Here is a 21,968-nt window from a genome sequence, read left to right on the forward strand (position 1 = left end):
TATCCACATGAGTATTTTTAGAACATAAAAGAACAGAATGATTCTTGGCATCGATAGGCACATTCAATCAGAGTAAAAAAGGGCTCCTGAAAGCCTCCTGGGTAATTGATTGTCATCAGCAACAATTTCCCAAAAAGTGTTCAACACTCAAAAAGTAAGGATGTTGCTGAATTTTTCGGGGGTGGTGTTCAACTTAAGAATTTCAGAGCTAGAAGAAATCTTAGATAACTAATCTCCTAACCTTATAGATGAGGAAAGTCAAGCTCAGAGGGGTAATGTGATTCACTAATTTGTACTCAATGTATTTAATTTGGAGGAAGTTTGTTAATAGAATTTCAATTTCTCCAGAACAAAATGGATTTTTTTTAAATGCTGGTAACAAAAAAGTAAATTAACTTAAGAAAAATTTTATATGTGATAGGTAATCAAGAAATTAATAAAAAATAAATCCCAGCTATGTTAAAGACATGAGTGAAAAGTACAACTCTAAAAGAAATAGACAAAAGAAAATTGAATATCTGGCCACAGAATGGGGAAGGACTTTTTCACTTAAAGGGTATTTTTAAAACTTAAAAAATGTGAATCAGCAGTTTTGCTCATATATATATAAAGATAAATAAACAAGTAAGAAATAAATGGAGGAAAACTGCATGCAACAAGCAGGATTTATATCCTTAACATATAAAGAGCTTATTCAGATCAATGAGAAAAATTTCAATGGAAAAATGGTAAAGGAGGTAAATTGGTTATTTACAGAAGAAAGATAATGAATTGATATAAATTGTAAATATCCAACCTTGCAAGAAACATAAATTTGAACAAGATAATACTTCCCCCCATCAACCTAGAAAAAATGATTAATTTCTCCTCTGAGAATCATAATGCTCAATGAAGTTAAGGATGAGAGCATTACAAAACAAGTGTTTTCATGTATTGCTGATATAAGTGAACATGTGCACAAGTTTTATCACAGTGAGCAAAAACATAAAAGAGACTAACACATTTCAAACCTGTAAGTAGAAATTACTCAGCTAAGAATTTATCCTTAAGAAATATAAAATTAGGTAAAAATTTTTCTAGAGATGTGCATGTCAGATCATTTATAACAGCAAAATCTTATAAACATATTTGTGCCCAAATGGAAGGGTGATGAAATAAAGTATGCCATAACTCAGGATATGAGTCTTTCCTTATTAAATTAAATACTGATCTACTGAGCAAGTTGGAGAGGGAATCATGGTTATTTTTCACTAAGTTTTTCTTCCTTGTAGCTATCTATTATTACTAAATTCTCTGCAAAAGGTATGTATTTCTTTTACAATTTGTAGAACAATTTTAAACAACAAAAAAATCTTTTCACAGCAATACATTCCAGCAAGTTGCCTGATCTCTTGTTCTCAATTGTTAATCACCTATAAATCTCTTCCAGAAGCTGGTTTTCAGAAACAAATTCAATCAGTAAAACAGGTCCAGAGCTATATATACTATTTTTAAAAAAATATTTTGTATTTGGGGTGCCTGGGTGGCTCACTCAGTTAAGTTTCTGATTCTTGATCAGGTCATGATCTCAGGATCCTGGGATGGAGCCCTGGGTTGGGCTTCCCACTCAGCAAGGAGTCAGCTTGTCTCCCTTTGCCCTTCCCCCATGGTACACAGGCTCTCTCTCTCCCCTTCTAGAATAAATCAATCTTTAACATTTTTTTTTTTTGTACCTAGGAAGTGGGGGCAAGGGAAAACGGTAAATGCCAAAAATATGTCATTTTCTTTAGCTTTGACATTTATTATCTTTTGCCTTTTATGATTTATGTCCTTTCCCACTCATAACCTAGGAAGTAAAAAAGACGATGCTTCCTTTAGCAAATGCCTCACAGGAATGTCAGGCAACAACTCTCTGGAAACAAATACCTTATTTAACGTAGGCCCCTTTCTTTCTTCCCCGTGCAGAGTGCTGTTTACTCTCCCATCTTCGTTTTCTCCCTCACTAACTAAGGGTGCCTTTGGGGCTCAAATCAGATCTTGTGCACTCCTGCCTCTGCTCTATTTTGTGTGGTGCCTGGTTCACAGATGCTTTTCTCAACAGAGGAAGGCAAGACTAAATTAATCTTAGCCAGGTATTTTAAAAATTGGCTCTATCTACGAAAAGGAGGTCTACTGAGCTTAAAAATTTGGCTCCCAACAAAGTTAATTTTATGTGTAATGGCTGAACGATCACTGCTGGTGGCAGGAAGCTGGAGAGCTATTTGGCTGCCCCCCACCCTCACCTGGTAGGATCCTTTCTCATCATCTCTATGAACTCTAAGGATGGGAATCTGAGATAAGCTGCTCGTTGGTGGATAAATGAAATGTCTGATGAAGGGATGCCAGCTTCTGTCTGAAAATCTCAACGCAGTTAGGTAAGTAACCGAATTCCCCAGTGTTGATGGGTCACCACGTTCCACCAAGGAATGCGTATTCAATTTACTCTGCATCTTCCATAAGCCTGTGCTACCTAACTCTTCTTTTTAGGGACCCCCAGACTGATCTGCCTGAAGCCCGCTGTCCTTGTCACTCAGAAGGAAGAGATGCCATTCCTGGCTTTTCTATTCTGGATTGAAGTAGTCTCAAAAACTTAGGTTTAGGCCAGAATGGACCAACAGAACTCTCTTTGATTACATTCTTCCCCAAAGGCTCTGAAGTCACCTGATGTGCTACATAAGAGTAGAGGTTGGGGCAAAGATGCAGCAGTGGCAAGCCACAGCGGGTGGGCCAGCGGGGAATAGGCAGCCGCAGGTGTTGAATAAACGTAGGGCCCTCTGATCTTCAGTAACAAGGGTTTTTCCAGGGTGTGGTGAGCTTTTCTCAGGTCTGTGCCTATCTCTTCCCTATGCCAAGATTATGAGTAATACCGAAGGACAGGAATTTGAGATTTACTGAGTTGGGACGGAAATGGAATCTACTCAAAATTGAGATAAAGTCAGAGTTGATTGCCAAATTATAATGGAAATGGTACTTAATAGTTCAACAAGTCATGAAAGGTTTCTGTCCACAAGCATCTGGCATTCACATGTATTCCTCAGAAGACAATCAGAATAAAATTGGCTCTCTGTTTTGTTCCAAGGTTTCTTTTCTTGGATTTAAGTTTGTATTCCGCCTCATCCAACCTCAAAATCTTTCCTTTACCACCTTGATGGATTATCCCTTAACTCTAACCAAATAGGTATAAATCAGTACCAGTTTGGGCCCATGGGTTCTACTGTGTCTGCCATTCTATTTCCTGTAGTTCTACTCACCGACATCTTTTAACATTCCAATCATACAAATTGCTATAGGAGATGGTATGTCTCCTATAGCATCATCTCCACGGCTTCAATTACCCTCTTGGTTCCCATGTTTTTAGAGTTGTATCTAAGTATTGTTTTAATACTGAGTTAATTTTTAGATCTCTAGCTCCCTATGGATATTTAATGAGAAGCACTGGATGATCCCATTTATTTTTTGCTGACAAAATTTTTTGTGTCTTTCAGGAGTTGCTGTGCTAATTTTCTGATAGGGTAACTGCTAATAAGTAGGGGAGAAGCAGTCCATCAGAAATATTTTATGGGGGCAAGAGTCATTTCAATCAGGCTAGCCTCACTTTAGGCCCCACAAAATCGATTCTTAGGAACACATGTAAAAACACAAAGATTGAATTGCAACTTTCTCTAACAGACCTGAAAGATCCCTAGTTATTATTTTTATTAATTTTTTTTTTTTGCTTCTGACAACAAAGGTTATTTTACTAGGGGAATATTATCAATGGAAGTATTTCTAACCTTTCCTTGTGATTAACAAACTTCCAGCGGAAGTAATGGATTGTATAGTATTTATTGCCTATTTTAGAGGAAACTCTACAATCCTATTCAGCAGGTGCCAGTTTTTGAATTAAAGTTTCTTCTTACCCAAGCAATCAAGACATGGGATATCTAAAGTTCTTTTCAATGGCTATGACTCTCAGAGGAAAACTCCAGAATACTCAGACTGATTGCAAAAAATAACGCCATCATCACAATCCCCCAACTTGTAATAACAGTAAGTTCACTGAGCAGGGAAAAAGTGATAGCTTCCATCAAGCATAAAATTCAGTTTGGGATTTTATCATGCATTGCACCATTTGGGGATCATTAGACTTCTCTATTCATATGAGTATCAATATGAAGCTTGTTTTAACTCTATAAATCCTAGTCAAGGCAAGATCATGAAAGGTTTAAGGACTTACCTGTCTAAAGTACCATTCTCTCCCCTCACTGACTGCACAGGGCCAAAATTTTACCTTGACATATTCTACCCTACCCCCACCTTTGTAATCACCAAGATATGCTCTTATGACTCATTAAGTTTTCATGAACCTCTTACAAATTCCTACCCCCAAGCCACTTCCTGCCATCTTAATTGTTTTATTATCACTATTATTCTCTCCCTCTATGTGTTTCTTGGATCTCCAGAAGCCCCTAATCTCTTATTCTGACTCAGCTTGCCTTGATCATGCCCAGCCATTCCTGGAACCTGAACAAAGAGGACATTTACAAGGGTTTGTTAAAATTGTTGAGCCTTGTTCATTTAATTATGGATAAACGTACCCTAAATGAATCTATATGCCGTATCTTATTTCTCCATTTTTTAAATATTGGAGGAAAATACTGGAAAACAACAACAAAAAATTAAGAAACCTATTTGAGGTAAACCCAAGCACTGTACATCAATTTCTACAGACTAAAACAAGTCTTTTCTGCTTCAGCAGAATGGACTTTTTTAATTAAAGACAAATTTTTATGTAATGAAAATTAAGAACACGGTCACATTTCAAATAAGATATGGATATTTAACGTGATTTATCAGAGAAATATGTACTGTACACTTGCCCACAGTCTGTTATGTTCTGTTATGATATTTTAAGTAATCTTTTATTTTTGCTATCTTAAAACAACATTTAGGGCTGTTGTCTGACAGATGGGATTTTTTCCTTTCCATCCATTTCCCATTGCAAAAGGAAGATGCAAAAAGTTCTTTGCATCTTACATGGAAATCTTGAAAGTATTTGAATCACTCAGAAATCACCAAACTTTGGCTGAATCATTATGAGGTAAATATCATAAAGCAGAGTGTGTATTTAGAGTGAACATATCAGCCTGTGTAGTATTCAGTAACAGAAACTATTCAAATGACATGCAAGCTCAAGATTCACTTCTATAAAAACAGGACCGGATCACAGTCAACTTTCAAAGAAAATGATGATGTAGTGGTGTATTTTAGGGTAAAGCTAATGAACTGGAATTGAGCTATAATTGGACATTCTGTCTTCCCAGGGACTTAAAGCTTAAGTCCACAGACACAGACTTGATCTCCTCACATGAAATGCTTAGTTGATGCTGGCGACTGCTTCAGGTAAAACCAACAGAGAGGACTGTGAAGAAAGGGAGTGAATGAAACCCATGCCTGTGGTACAGATAGCCATCTCCAAAACTTGAATGCAACCACCTTTTTCTCTTTTGCCTATTAAGTTCTTCACAAGAGCTCAAAGGTATTTTGTGAGGAGCACACAATTTTGGGGCGCCATGTTCTGGCCACTTGGTTCCGCCTCTGGAGCTACAGCACCCTCTGTGTAAGCCCTTCACATCATTGTCACCATATTGTCTCCTCCACCTGAAATGCCTGTCTTTCCTCACTTCTGCAAGTAACGTTCCTGGTGCTTCAGAGTCTCTCTTCCTCAGGGACACGTGCATGTCTCCTGAGACCCACTGAGCTCCCTGTGACAGGCTTCCACAGCACTCTGCCTAACGCCTACCTCCCAGGTAACGAATTCAGCCTCGGGATCTCTCACAGCGTTAGCTCTCTGAAGGCAGCGAGGTATCAGGGCGGTCCGTGAGAATGAAAGCACATTTTAAGTTGGTATCTATGTCTCCCTTCTCCATGAGATCTCTTCAAGTCTTTATTTCTCCCAGCCTCAGTAGTACACAGTTGTCATGAAGGACTGTCCATCTGTCTGTGCATCTTTTCCCTACCTTTCTGCCATGAAGCATTCACATGACACTTGCGATGTCATGTGAACAACATGTGGTAGTTTAGTTAAACTACCAAAGATTCCTAGTGTTATCTAATCAGACAACCAACTGGAAGGTAATCATATTGTTGTTTATTAATAGTAATGCCGATCTGGCCATGACAGGGATAGAAGAGGAAAGAATGTAAGGTTGCCCAGAGTCTGGGGCCATAAACCAACGAAAACCAACCTATTTCTCAACATCTCACTTTAATGATTTCTCAGACATTCTAGAGAGGATATACCTCTTTTAAATTTATAAGAATAAGAATTTAATAAACCTAGGGAGCAGCACCTCTCCATGGGGAATACAAGATCTTTGAGAATGTGATTTTGATTAATCTAATTTAATAAATCTAATTGGGCCTTTTAAAATAAACTTGAGGGGCGCCTGGGTGGCTCAGTGGGTTAAGCCGCTGCCTTCGGCTCAGGTCATGATCTCAGGGTCCTGGGATCGAGCCCCGCATCGGGCTCTCTGCTCAGCCGGGAGCCTGCTTCCTCCTCTCTCTCTACCTGCCTCTCTGCCTACTTGTGATCTCTCTCTGTCAAATAAATAAATAAAATCTTTAAAAAAAAAAATTAAAAAAAAATAAACTTGAGTATTTTCAGAAAAATACTGTAATGACAAATTCCTCCATTTAAAAACATTGAAATTCATTTTTGGGGGCGCCTGGGTGGCTCAGTGGGTTAAAGCCTCTGCCTTCGGCTCAGGTCATGATCCCAGGCTCTTGGGATCGAGCCCCACATCGGGCTCTCTACTCAGCGGGGAGCCTGCTTCCTCCTCTCTCTCTGCCTACTTGTGATCTCTCTCTGTGTCAAATAAATAAATAAATAAAATCTTTAAAAAAAAATAAAAACGTTGAAATTCATTTTTTAAATAAATGTCAGGACTTGCAAGTGGGCTTCTTGTGAGAACTTAAAAATATAGCTAATGAGCAGATGGTTCCACCAGACAGCATGAGCCCATCACTTTCACGGGCAGTTTGGTGGCCGTTTCTCTGGTAAATAAATAAATAAGTAAATAACCCAGCAAAACTAGAATTTCAAGACCCCGTGGAGGGAACCAAACTTGTAAAGCTTGCTGTCTAATGGAGAAGAGTATGGATTGCTGCATTCGTGAAAAATGTTTATCAGAGGTATTTACTTCTTAACGCCTGTGAAAGTATTTAAACACTTGACTAAATACTGTCTTGGATGATTCCCTGTTTTCCATGGGTAAATACCTGCCCTCCACCCCTCAGCTCAACTGTAAACTTCTCAGAGGCACGAATTACCTTCTGCCATTTTTGTGGCAGATTCTTCTGCCATTTTACTCTATGGCCACATTAATCCTGATAGAAAATGAACTAACTAACTAACTGAACTAACTAACTCTTCTGCCATTTTACTCTGTGGCCACATTAATCCTGATAGAAAATGAACTAAAACTGTTCATCCGGGGCTGTCTCTCTCCTATGAAAAGGTATTTTAGTACCAAACCAACACAAATCCAAGATTCTGTTATTTAAAAAAAAAAAACATCACTTCTATAGAGCGATTTATCAGTTTATAGGTGGGCAACTTAATATATAATGAATTGCCTATCATATCTGAATTCTGACTTTCATTATTAAGCAATAATGTTATAAAATCCTGTTTGTATTTAAGTAGTTCCTCAGTTAAGCAAAATTACTGATAAACTTTAAATAATGCCATTATTGCTCTTAACTGCACTAGATGTATAATGCAAGTATGAATACAGAACGGTAAAACCACCTTTGTTTTTAGTATTTCATAGAGAGTAAAAACAGGGCTTCCAGCTTATACTTAGCCTTATTTTTTAAATAAAGTAAGAGACAAATGAAAGTTGGAAAAAGGCAGAGGCTAACTTTTAATAGGTGAAGTAAGAGGGACAGCCGCCAGGATACCCCAAACCACTTCTCCCCTAGTCACCCGTGAACAAGGGACCCTTTGACGTAGGCAGAATTGCAGGATGAGGCTGCAGGAAACAAGGAAAAGGAAGCCCGGTGGAGGCTGAGTGATAGGGACCCTACCCTGACAGCTATGCCAAGATTCGGTTTCAGCAAAATCCCCTTCCCACCCATTTGTCAGAAGCAAATGAGAAAAGGGGAAGGAAGTAGGGTGGGTCCTTAGACTTAACAAAGGAACTGAAGAAAACCGGTGGAAAGAGGGCGGGCTATGCGCCGAGTCCCTAGGGAAAGGACTGCTTAGTGAGGCTCTCACATACATTTCACACATCCACATTTCAGCAGTTTGGAAATTAGGAACTCGGTTTAGCAGGCACCACCGGTATTTCTACTCTACAAGTTAATACGCTACAAAGCTCCATGTTAGGAAAAAATAGTTCTAGTTTTCTGGTCAAGAGGACGGTTGTATTCCAGGAAGGACCTACCTGTAGATATATACTTTCATACAGTTATCTCACAGATATGAAAATATGAACAGCTTACATGCTTTTCAAATCTAAGTTAGGACTCAAACTAAGCAAGCACCTTAGCATTCTCTTTTCTGTAATCCTTCCCATATCTGCCACTACCGTCCTGTCAACACATAATCGTTCAGTCTCTTTCCTCCAGGGTGGTCCTGGCCATTCCTCTTTCTTGGGATCATCATGATTCTTGTTGTCCTGGTTTCCTGCCTTCTGATCAGCCCTCCCTCCAGTAATGACTGTGGAGAGAAGATACATCCCAGAAGCCAAGAGACGTGAGACCACTCTTAGCCCAGCTCTGCCTAGTCACTCCTCAGCCTCAGTTTTCTAATGTACCAAACTGAAGCACATCATTTACCTCACAAGAGCTCCCCACCCCCTACACTGCCCCCACTCCTCCTTTTCTAGGAAAACTAACAAAACCAAGTCATCAGTGACTTCTCATTACTTTAGAATTCAGTAAAACTTCTCAGCCTTCAAAAATCCCCCATGGTCTGGTCCCAATCTCAGTTCTCCAGAAATCTTCCTTCTCCTGCTTCCTTGTCATCAGATTGCCCTTCAGCCCCACTTGTGGTACCCTGGTGACACAGAATGCTTTCTGATGACCAAAAATACCTTGTACTTTGACCTTCTGTGCATTTTCTATGCTGTTCTCCTCTCTAGCAACGCTCTTCTTCAATTTGAATTGTTAATAGAACCCAAACCCACTTTAAGGTCCACATCAAACTTTATCTCTACTGTAAGAGAAACTCCTGTTTCCCAGGTGGAAATTCTTCTTCTAACTTCTGTGTATCTCTCTGGGGATTACCAACACTGTTTTCTTGTATCTCAGTTACATGTGTCAATGTCTTCTTTCCACAACATGACTATACTTCTTCAGGGAAGCAGCCACCATAGTTATTCTGAATCCCCTATGACTTTGCTTTTACTAAAGGTATGCTCAATGAATAAATAATTGAGAGTATTCTAAAATAACAGCATGGTAATACCATTTCAGACTATACGGGTCAAGAGAGCATTCCTGAAATCACGGCTAATTCTAAAGATGGCACACACATCATTGCAGCAAATGCCAAACTCTGGCTAAATAATCCAATTCATTTGGGGGCTACCAGAGGTGCTGTCTGTCCAAGGTATTTTCAAAAGGTCTGGTCTGAGAAGATGGCTTATATAGTTTCCATGCCGCTATCCAGAATCCCCACCTCACAATTTGCGAATGAGTTAAACACTGTGTGCTTTAGCTTGTATCTCAGACACCTGAAACATACTGCAGGAACACAAAAGCAAGGTAAATGTTTTATAGCTTTTTGGTAAAGGCGACCAACCATTCTATTGCTAAACAGAACATTCTAATGTCTACCACCTAATAGAAAATAATACTCATTCCCACCTGCTCGTTACCAGTCATCGAATCCTGCCAATTTTACCATCTATTATCTACATCTATGGCTTTCTCATTTCCCATCTACCACCCTAGTTCAGGCTTTCACCTTTCACCTGATTCACTACAATAGTTTTCCAAGGGTTCTCTCCAACACTCTCCTCTTTTCCACTCATTTGTTTCTCTAAGCCAATGCCAAAGGGATCTTACAAAGACTCCATCCGACTGTGCCACTTTGCTTATTTGATGGCTTTCCTTTGCCAGAAAAACAAGTCTAAACTCTTTACAGTGGCTTACTAGGTCTTATGCAGCTGAATGGTAACCTCCCTCACAACCTACTCCCCTGTATTCCCCATGAATCACCCAGCGCCCAAGTCATGTGCATTCTTGCTGGTCCCTCTGTCTACCAGGCTCTTCCCTGTACCCCCTGCTGGGGCCATTAGTCAGCCTTCCAGGTCAAGCTGAAAGGCTCCAGGTAAACTGAAAGGCCTGTGGTAACACAGGCTTTTCCCTTATTAATACAATTTGATTAAGACTAGGAAATGTGATGCCTACCTACAAAAGAAGTAATTTCTTTAAAGAGTTAATGACCAAATTTTAATCCCACTATCATAATATTTAGAAGAAACAACCAATTTCTGTCCCTTCTTAAAGTTCTCACATAATGATTTTCAACACTTAGTAATGAGTGTGGGCTAATTCTGCCTACAGCTTGTTAATATAAAATAAGAAAACCGAGTGCTTCCTGAGAAACTTGTGGTAATTATACATTTAAATATTTTTCTTTCAGAAATACCTTGCCAAAAGCTCAGAGCGAAGTGTGTCTCTAATTAGCTGCACTTATAATCATGGCATTGACCAGTTTGAGAAAATAGGAGAAATGCCTGCTTGGAAAGCTTGAAGCTCCTTCTATTTGTAACAAGATGCACCAACAACAAAAGCTTCTTTTTCTATTCAGTGGTACTTTAAAGCAGCTTTCTCATTTTGGCACATATGTATTTAAAGTGATGTGGTATTCTAGAACTGAAGAAGCAATGTAGTTTAGTTAAAAAAGAAAAAAAAAAAAAAAGACTCCATGGGTAACTTAGACCCTTAACTCAAATTTCACCATTGTCTCCTTAAATAGCTTCGGCCCAGGAATGGCAGATGAGGTAGGTGAAGCATTTTAAAATCATAAAAGAAAGGAAATCAGTATGTTAACTCCAGGGTTGGGTCATCATTGTTAACTGGGCCTGGGTTTACACTGGGTAAACTGCAGTTTCCTCTGTACATCCTGCGTGTTATAATGGCATTTTCAGGAGCCAGAGCAGATGACCGCCACTGAAAAGAGAACGAGGGCAGGAAAAAGGCAGACGCCGTACCCAGCTCCTGAACACGGTAAACTCCGTGGGGAAGCAAAGGTGGAGATACATCAAATGCTCAAGACCTAAATGAATCAGATCATCTACCAGATGGTTTGGTTCTTCATACATCACTGCGAAAAGCCTAAGCATCTGGAATTAAATAACCCATTGAGTGGAACACGACATCAGTATCAGCCTCGAGAGCTGATCAGTTCAACGGTTGTCATCCTGCAGGAGGGACGTGGCAGAACGGCCGAGGTTATATTCATCACTGAGGAAGAAAGAGCTTGAATATGCACCTCTCCTCACTCGAAGCTCCAAACAAAAAACAAAAAAAGAAAGAAAAGGAAAAAAAAAGAAAGGTCTATGTAGCAAGGCCATAATTCCAATGCTGATTTATACACCGTCTTTCCTCTCAGGAGCATAAACACTATCAGAGCTGCTAATGCATTCATATCATGACACTCATGCAAGAAGTAACAAACCCTAGTGTTGCGTTTTACAATCTGAAGCTGAAGGACGAAACCTTCATTTTTTAGGTAGCCGTATAGAGTAGACAGCAATAGCAGATAACCATAAGCAAAGCTGTCAATCTTCTACCACTAAATTTCTGTCTCTTGTTAGACGTCATTACAATTACTAGCACTGAGTTCGGATTTCCAACACATATTTGGAGGGTCTGATCGTCTCATTAGCTTTGACTATAATATTCCAGACTGAACTAAAGACAAGGCGAAGGCAACACTGGTATCTTTTAAAAGAAGCCTGAAGTTGTCTGTGGCATAAGGCCGATGATTTCTAGCCTTGGTGAACTGGTACTCTACCATGGGTTTGGCTTTAAAAGATCTTGCCCTACCCACAGGCTGTCACTGGTCCACTTTACTGAATATGCAAGTCATTGTAAAATATATCATTCATTTTAAGGACCGCTAGGAAGGAAAAATGCTGACAGTTAACCCATGATGTGTTTTCCTATCACCAATCATTGAGATGACCCTGATTTCAGAGATGCTAAAATGCAGGGGAAATGTGCATTTTGAAATCAGCAAAATATGGCAAATGAAAACTATTGCTCTTCTAATTAGAAACTTAAGTCACACACTAGGATACTCAAATATTCTAAGGACATGGCAGAGATTAAGGGTCAGTCTTTGATACAGTCAACCTTCAGGGTGCTTTTAACGATTGAAACAAGTTCCTAGACTTTCCAGTAGTACCGCCTGAAGTGAAAGGCTGCTAAGATATCAACTCTCACTGAAAGTCACCGGTCACCCCTGAAACAGCTCAGTCGCAAGGCTTTGAAACTGCTTATTCTCCCCCTCGAGAAACCAACTGTTATCATCTGATGTTGCACTGTTAGAGGCACATTATGTTCAACTGAACAGCCTGCCGCCTTGAACATTTCATCTCACCTCCTGCTCAGTAAACCCCTGGCATGTGTACTGAGCCTGAGAGCAGAAAAAGCATGAAGCAATTTTTCCCCTTCAGAAGGGGTTAGACATAAACTTCCAAGGAAAAATTAAAGTCAGAGGAAGACATGAAGACATGTTTATACGCACTGAAGAATTTTCTCTTTCGTGAGCAACCCTGGATAGCTGAGCACTGAGAGCTCAATCTTACAAACAACAACAAAAAGTCAACCGATGACAATGTGTAGCAGAAGAAAGTGGTGCCATTGTCCCCCCAGCGTGAGGACAGCATTCTCAGTTCTAAAGTTCAATCTGAATTACTGCTTTCAGGAGAAGGAAGCAGAGCATCCCTTTCCTCCAGTTTAACTCCATGCAAACAACAGAACTTTTGCTGGAACACAAACATTCATAAAATACTGGGAAAACTCCCTTCTGACTCTCCCACTTGGTGAAGGCATCTATAATCTAGTGTTCTGCTCTTACCTTTTTCTACTGGGTACATTTGTTTGGTGACTAGAGCCACGCCATACTCAACATAAAAGTACATCACAATGTTCTTCCAAAATTTATATTCCACAAACTATGTGATAGGTGGAATTCCCAAAGTCAAACTTGAAAGCCATTGAATCAAAAATCCTACACAGGCATTCATATTTGCTTACATATATTCTTCTATTTCTACAGGATTTACTTTTGAGGAGAGCTCTCTTATGTACCCAGTGTTGTGAATGTCTGGCTTTGAGTTCTGAGCAGCTGTCGTTTTACTAAAGAGGATGACGTGGGGGGTAAAAAAAACCCCAAAACTAAAGAATTTAAAATATTTTCTCCTTCAAGCATACAGCCAGGCGGAAACACTTTTCACCCCTCTCAAACCTGCATCCCCAAGAGAAAAAGGGCTTACGTGTTCAGATTTCTCCTGTTCTTTTTTGTCTGTCTGTAGAAACTGACAGTTTTCTCTCGCCAGCTTCTGGACCAGTTCAATTCGTCCGATGTCATCTCTCTCCTGAAGTTTGCACATCACTCCTGCCTTAAGAGCCGGAGAAAAAGCGAAGATATACTTAAATCCACAGTCCCAGGACATGACACCACTGCAAAATTCGCCTTACAATAAGCTCATCTTCTCTGTTGCCTGCATTAATGCATGGTCTTGGTAATAGAGTTGGCCTTTCCAAAACTGAAACTGAATTATTTTAACCTAGGAAGCTCACACCACAAGTCTTAAAGTTCAGATCACGTATCGGTCCACTTTAAGAGAGGGAAGGGCAGAGCAAACTAAATCATTTGCTACTGAAGTGAGCTCCTGATATGCCACTATTTGTTCCTGACAGCCTGTTTCCTGTGACATAAGCAAAGCCTCACAAGAGGTTAAAAACTCATGGGAAAGTTAGCCAGCAACCACTCTGACAAAAAGGGTGAAATGATACAGAGGACTAAAAATAACAGTACACAAGCTCCTAATTCTTTTACTCCACCAGATTATTCCACGTACAAATATGGAGTTTAACAAGATCACAAGATTTTTCTTTTTAACAACTGGAAAATTACTGTGGGGCATTATTAGCAAAGTACTTCTAATGTTCCATGAAATGTGGTTTAAAAAAAGTTTATTAAAAATAAACTGTAAAAAGAAAGCTTCAAATGTCATCAGGGATTGGAAATGAACCATTAAGCATCACATTTTTTATTATGCCAAAGCACCTAAGTAACAATAATATGAAGGAGAAGAATCTAAGACTTTCATTAGAAAAAAAAGATATTCATTATAACACAAATTGTTAACTGTTTCTGCACAAATTATTTAAAAAAAAAAATGTCCCAACCTATCAGGACATGATCTAATGAAATCTGAAGTTACTGTTGGCAGGAGCAATCAAAATTTGGGAATCTACAATACAACAATACAGGATTTTTCTTATTTTTTTTTAATGTACAGGATTTGAATGGACCTAGCAACAGGACCAAATATGGAGAAGGGGCCAGCAAGTGATGTTCAGCTTCATGGTCTTAATTGTGCCAAAGAGAACCATTTTGTTGAGTGGGCATCCATGAAATGGGATCCTCCATGCATGCGAAACAATGACTATTATCTTTATTCCCAAGGGCAAAGATAGCTCCTTATCTAACAGCTTCTCCAACAACTAGGAAGGAAACAGAAAATTCTTCAAGTGGCCCAAATCACAGATTCCCAGGAGACAGCAAGTGGAATTCCTCCCCCAAAGTCAGATGTTTATTTTTAAAATATCCCTCACAAGCAGCCCTCCAGTTTGTCTCCAAGCTTCTTGCACAGGGATCACAGTTTATATTAAGAGAGCCTGTGCACTGTCGGAGAACCACAGTTGTTGGAAAGTCCCTTACCACACTAGACAAAACTCCGAAATCATTCAACGTCAAGCCATGAGTACGAGTTTTGCCTTTTAATTTTTAAAAAAGATTTATTTATTTATTTATTCTAAAAAGAGAGGGAGAGAGTGAGTGAGTGGGGAGAGGGGCAGAAGGAGAGGGAGACAGATCCATAAGCAGACTCCCCGCTGAGCCCGGGATTCCGACACCAAGACCCTCCTCTAGAAGGAGAAACCTGTGAGTAGTGAAGAAGGTGTTTTAAGGAGGAAGGAGAGAAAAACTGTATGGAATGCTGCTGAGATGTCAAGTATGATAGGTTCGAAATGACAGATTTGACAGAATTTTGACGGAAGTAATCGGTGGCTTTTGATGATAGTTTCTTTTTGAGCAAAAAAAGTGGCAGGGGGAAAAAGCTGCATTAGCTCAGGGTTTAACAGAGAACGAGCAACAACCCTTCTGAGGAGTTGTGTTACAAGCAACAGGACATTAGCTCAGGAGTGATGTTGAAAGGAGTTTTGCTTGCTTGCTTATTTGTGGTGAGGGATGTTCTAGTCTAGTTATCTTATTAGAAATCATCCAGCACAGAGGGAAACCTGAGGATGCGGGATGGAGAGGGGGCATTTTGGGGAGTAATGTCCTTCAGGCTCAAAGAAAGCATAAAGATCTACTATCAGACAGAAACAGGACTGTGAACATGTCATTCACTGTAACAGGAGGGCAGGTGAAGTACATGGGTAAATATGCAGGTTGGCGGGCATATTTCTCTTCTTAAGGATTAGAGAGAGAGAGAGAGAGAGAGAGAGCATGTGCATGTGTGCAAGTTGAGGGAGGGGCAGAAGCAGAGAATCTCAAGCAGACTCCCAGCAGAGCCAGGAGCTGGACGTGGGGCTCGATCCCAGGACCCTGAGATCATGACCTAAGATGAAATCAAGAGTTGGACGCTTAACCGACAGCCACCCAGGCCCTCCTGGAAATTCTTTTTTGAATGCTTCTATTTCCCCAAAGAATAAGTCAAGTTATCAGTTGAGAGTAGAGAATATGAGAAGATGCTGTGGAGGTATAAGAAAAGAATGCATGTAGTAGTCACTGCAATGGCAAGGGTTGGCCAGTTTTTTGGGAAAGGGCCAGAGTGTCCATATTCCACGATTCATAGATGACATGGTCTCTCGTGCCACCACCCAGTTCTGCAGTTTTAGTACAAAAGCAGCAGATATGATAGGTGGGTGAAAGAGCACAGCTGTGTTCCAGTAACACTTTACTTACAAAAACTGGGAGTCAACTGTGGTTTGCCGCCTCCCAACTTGGGAGGAAACAGGACAAGGGAAGTAGAATAAGATGGTCAAGCACTATTAAGGGCCCACTTGATTTTATTTTTAGATTCCTTTACCATACTAGCCATGCTCCTTGGAGCATGTTTCTGTTTGTTGGGATTTTAATGGAGCCCATTACCTGATGTAATGCTAAATACATGGGCTGATCTTGAAGAGGCACTTTTAATCAATATTAGAGAGGTACAAGAGGATCATTGGTGTTAAATATCCTCCTTCAAACTAAAAAGGCAAGGAAACTAGGGAGGGGGATTCCTATATTACAAATGATTAACATCCTTTAAAAGCTCTGACACTTAGAGGAATAAATTTCTGTTATCTAAAAAATTCACTGATGTTGGCCAGCTAGAATTTCTTCTCTCTCCATCCATGTCATCCTGACAGCATTTAACATACTGTCCTGCGAGCCGAGAGAGGAGGTTTGTGACCCTGCAACCTTAGAACCTGCCCTGTGGTTGTTTATTTTGCAGTGTGATGGATTAGTCCTAATCTCTCCGTGGGTGCCCTGTATAACAGAGCGTGTGTGTGTGTGTGTGTGTGTGTGTGTGTGTGTGTGTGTGTGTGTTGGGGGGGGTGGCTGGGGCCAGGAAGGGGGATACATAGAAGGAAAGCGTCTTAGAACTAAACAGGCATGAGACTGAGCCCGTTCCTCCTCACCAGCATGGGTTTCAGAGTTAACTGGCCTAAGCTCCCATGTGCTCTGATTTGGAGACGGTCTTTCCGTGGTATGTATATGGGAGACTGACCCATGTACATTCTTTGGTTTTTTTAAAAGATGTTTTTTAATTTAATTTAATTTTTTAAGATTTTATTTATTTATTTGACGGATCACAAGTAGGCAGACGCAGGCAGAGAGAGAGGAGGAAGCAGGCTCCCCGCTGAGCAGAGAGCCCGATGCGGGGCTCGATCCCAGGACCCTGGGATCATGACCTGAGCTGAAGGCAGAGGCTTTAACCCACTGAGCCACCCAGGCGCCCCAGATGTTTCTTTATTTTAGAGAGACAGAGAGAGTGTGTGTACGTGGGGGGAGAGGCAGAGGAAGAGAGAGAAAAAGTCTCAAGCAGACTCCAGGCTCAGCACAGAGCCCAATGTAGGTCTCGACCTCACAACTCAAGGTCATGACCTGAGCCAAAACCAAGAATCGGAAACCTAAGCAACTGAGCTACACAGGTACCCCATTATATACATTTTTTAAAAATAACTGATATCATTAGCAAAAAGAGGGTGGGACTGAGTAGTGAAAACTTAAGACACCTTAACTGTTTTTTTGGCTTCTGTGGGAACTTGAATGGTTAAGTAACAATAAACATTCTTTATATCATATGCTTAGGATTCTAAATACAGACTCTTCTTTAATGAGGAAATACATTTTTATTAGAACCAGGTACTTGGGTGTACAAATTATGTATTTTAAACACAAAATGCTATTACTTTTAAGAATGGATTTCAGAGCAATTGTTTCATATTCATAATTAAAACATCTTGTAATTAAAAAAGGAATATTGCAGTCTTGAATTTTCTGGTTTCTGCATAATTTCTAGATGTCTTTTTATAAGATAATCAATTCTACAGCACTCCTTACTAACAACCATCAAGAAAAGGCTTTCCAGGAGGGTTATGAATGCTTCTTCATTCCCTAGAGAACTTGAAGCCCAGAGAGATGCCCATACATCCTAGATAGTTTCTAAGACAGTCCTCTGAGGAAGCACCGTGCTCAGCCAGATGTTCTCTGGGGGTCCCTTTCACAGCTCTGTAATTTAGTGATTTAATTTGAAAAACCCATGAATTTATTAATACATTTTGGGAGCTTTGTTATGGCAGGAGAAGCAAGATAAGTAACAGCCCTTGATCTAGACTTTCACTTCTTGAACTACTTAATTTGTCTATACAAAATTAATTATAAACAGTTTACCTAACAATGCTAAGCCAGAAAAAAAATAAAAGATTAATCTGGAACTGTCAGAAGAGTTATTTAAGAGCCTCATTTCAAGGTCTGCTTTGAAAAAAAAAAAATCTCTGTAATGTATAATTAAAGCTATTCATATGATTTTCAGTGTTTGAGGAGAGCAATGTTGTGAATGTAAATTAAAGTCTGTTTCCTTTATAAACGGAATCATAAAAATGTTGGGTCCATTCTTTCTGTGGTTAAATGGTGCTTGGACAGGATTCCCTTAGGAACACTACAAGGATGATATATGAAACACCTTCATGACAAAAGGTGAAAGAGCACATTTCGTGTATGAAAACACTGTTTGCATTATCTTCACTTTAAAAACCACTTTCTCTAAAACACTTAGATAAAACATCATGCAAAAAGAGAAGGAAAACTAGAACAAAAGAGCCCACTTTTCAAGTAAGCACTTTTGCAGTAATAGAATGCTACTTAATACAGGTTCATGGTATTTGGATAAATTCTTATTCATTACTAAATAGAGTCACTTCTTTAACAATTCACTCTCACACAGAAATTCGTAAATTAGAAAACTCAAATGATGAAACACTGATGGGATGGGAAGATATATTATTTGACTCAACTATATGCACATACTCCCTAAGCAACAAATATTAAGAATCCCTTCCAGCGGTGGTGGGGTTATGGACATTGGGGATGGTGTGTGATATGGTGAGTGCTGTGAAGTGTGTAAACCTGGCGATTCACAGACCTGTACCCCTGGGGCTAATAATACATTATATGTTTATTAAAGAAAAAAAAAAAGAATTAAAAAAAAAAAGGAATCCCTTCCAGGAAAATTCTGAACACAATTCACAGTAAATAATAGTAAATTAGATATAATATTAATAACAAATACATAAAAATAATACATTAAAACATATAACATATTAATAATATAACATAATATGGGGGCGCCTGGGTGGCTCAGTTGGTTAAGCGACTGCCTTCGGCTCAGGTCATAATCTTGGAGTCCCGGGATCGAGTCCCACATCGGGCTCCCTGCTCAGCAGGGAATCTGCTTCTCCCTCTGACCTCTCCCCTCTCATGCTCTCTCTCAAATAGATAAATAAAATCTTTTAAAAAAATTAAAAATAATAACATAACATAATATGTAATATATACTAGAATATATCATATGGTAATTATAGAATCATAATATTTATACTATATTAAATATAATAATAAATTATAAATTGATAATAATAATCATAAATAGCTATTTTATTTTGTAGGGCACCAAGTATTCATTTTCTCAAATTTCTTCAGAGAGGAAAAGAAAACTATGAAAAATTTCCTCTTGGTTGGGCTAGAAAAATATACCCCTTCCTTGAGGGAAAGGGCCACATGGAGTCCACAGTGAAAAGTGCATGTGATGGGGAGCATGAGGCAGGTTTACTCACACCCAGGGCATCATTAGGACAGGCCTCAGACACCATGCTGGTGCATCACAGAGCCTGAGAGTCATTCAGGGACTCCTGGCCCCTCACTGTCCAGGTAAGGCACCAACTTCAGGAAGGCTCACTTCTCGGATCCTCCTCCTTTCTGGAATTGCATTTTGGTTGGACAGAACCATCCTATATAAACACTGTATGAAACTCCATCCTGCCAGAGCAGAGTGGAAGGAGGGAAGGAGGCAGAAGCCATAATTACATGGAATTTATAATTGCTGTTTCCCTCAAATATTTTCTTAATCTATTATACTTAGATAATTTGCTCTTCTGATAAATCTAAAAAATGCACTGCCATACATTTACATAGCTGATGAAGTAAAAGGTTTCTATATTTCATATACTTGATTCCCTGAACTTTCATATTGGAGTAGGGAGGACACTAATATTTTGTCTTGTTTGGACCTGAAATTTCAGCTCAGGTCTGTAAACATTACTGTCCACACTGCTAAGCAGGGCAGCAAAGTTGACAAATGATAAAGAAGAAGAAAAAAGCAAATTCTAATAAATTCCAACATAAAGGATTTTAAATGATCATCTATTTTCTATGATCACTATCACAGCTTTAAATAACAGCTTTCTTCCATGTATTAAAAAAGAAGTCACACTTCGGTTACTGATAATCAATTACTTTATACAATTAACAGCTACCATCACTTAATGTTAAAATGATTGATACAAATGGAGGCTAGGAGACATGAAAATAATTACTGAATCAGTGGTCAATGGACACCTGAAGCAAAGGAAGAATTTCCAAAGTTCAATACATTATAAATTACTCATTAAAGATCACATTAAGGGCCCTAAACTAGAACCTGGCAAAAATTCTACACTTTTTTTTTTCATTTACAATATTATTTATTCAGGGAGAGAGTGTGGGACAGAGGGAGAGAGAATTTCAAATAGACTCCCCACTGAGAACAGAGCCCAATGTGGGGTTCAATACATGACCCTGAGATCATGACCTGAGCCAAAACCCAAATAGACTCCCCACTGAGAACAGAGCCCAATGTGGGGTTCAATACATGACCCTGAGATCATGACCTGAGCCAAAACCAAGAACTGGATGCTTAACCAACCAGGCCACCCAGGCACTGCAAAAATTCTATACTTTTTTTTTTTTTTAAATTTAAAAAAGATTTGTTTGAGAGGGAGAGCTGGGAGAGGGGCAGAGGGAGAGGGAGAAAGAATCCCAAGCAGACTCCACACTGAGTGCAGGGCCCGACATGGGGTTGAATCCTACGATCCTGAGATCACGACCTGAGCCAAAATCACGAGCTGGACGCTTGACCAACTGAGCCACCCTGGTGCTCCCCAAATTTTACACATTTTGATTAAAAAATTCTCTAATCCTTTAGTCCTATATAAAGAGTGATAAATGAGTGTAGAACGTTTATGTATGTGAAGTTTATGTATGTTATGTATATGAAGACAGCATAATGTTAGAGAGTAATACTGCCAGGGAGCCAGACACCTTTGATACGCAAACCGAAAAGCAATGTGACAGATGATCACGACCATGGCAGTAACTCACGGAGATGAACTTCTCTGAGTACTTACTATGTGCTGGGCACTGTTCTGCCTCACACATCTTCATCTAACCCTCAAAACAACCCAACCATGACCCCCATTTTGCAGACGTTAGAAAGGCAGGTTAGCACAAGCTAAAGCCAGGTTGTCTGGTGGTAGGTATTAAGGAGGGCGCGTATTGCATGGAACATTGGGTGTGGTACATAAACAATGAATCTTGGAACACTGAAAAAAAAAAAAAAAAGCCAGGGTATCAGAGCTGGACTGCCTGGGTTTGATTCCTGGCCCCGGCACATACCAGTACATCTGTAAAGCGGTGGTAAATCCAGGGCTTGTTGTGCAGGGAATAGAACAAAGTGCTTTGGCGAGCGCCTACTGCATCTAACGGTCTGCCCAAATGAACTCTCGGTACTATGACAGAAGAGGGCTCCAAGGTCAGGAGAGAACACGTTGCCCAGGCTCCAGCGGCAGAGCCAGGAGGAGAGCCCAGGCCGTCTGGCCCCGAAGGCTGCACTCTGGACCTCAGACACGCTGCCTCTGAAACTCTCACATGCAGGCATGTCCTACACTGCCTCATTTCAGCCCCCCAGACCACCTACTTCACAGAGATGAAAACCCTGCATGCCGGTCACCTGTAGGGACTTGGCTGGTGAGGGCACCATGGTGATGAAGTCACTGATGTCACCCTGCAGGAACGCCCACGCTTAGATGCTGAAGAGCTTGTGTAAGGACACAGGCTGTTGCAGAAGAAA

General features: G+C 39.9%; 1 protein-coding gene across 2 annotated transcripts in view; it reads right to left on the reverse strand.

Annotated features, from left to right (window-relative positions):
* The window catches only part of LOC111147241 (Rap guanine nucleotide exchange factor 5), a 228,526-nt gene that overhangs the window by 87,932 nt on the left and 118,626 nt on the right, over positions 1-21,968 (reverse strand). For both annotated transcript variants that reach the window (XM_022503165.1, XM_022503164.1), the window contains one exon: positions 13,518-13,643. In XM_022503165.1, the coding sequence (XP_022358873.1) occupies positions 13,518-13,643 (126 nt within the window). The remainder of the gene's footprint in view (positions 1-13,517; positions 13,644-21,968) is intronic.

Source organism: Enhydra lutris, unplaced genomic scaffold, assembly GCF_002288905.1.
Source record: "Enhydra lutris kenyoni isolate GAN:26980312 unplaced genomic scaffold, ASM228890v2 scaffoldscaffold16, whole genome shotgun sequence".
Taxonomy (NCBI): Eukaryota; Metazoa; Chordata; class Mammalia; order Carnivora; family Mustelidae; genus Enhydra; species Enhydra lutris.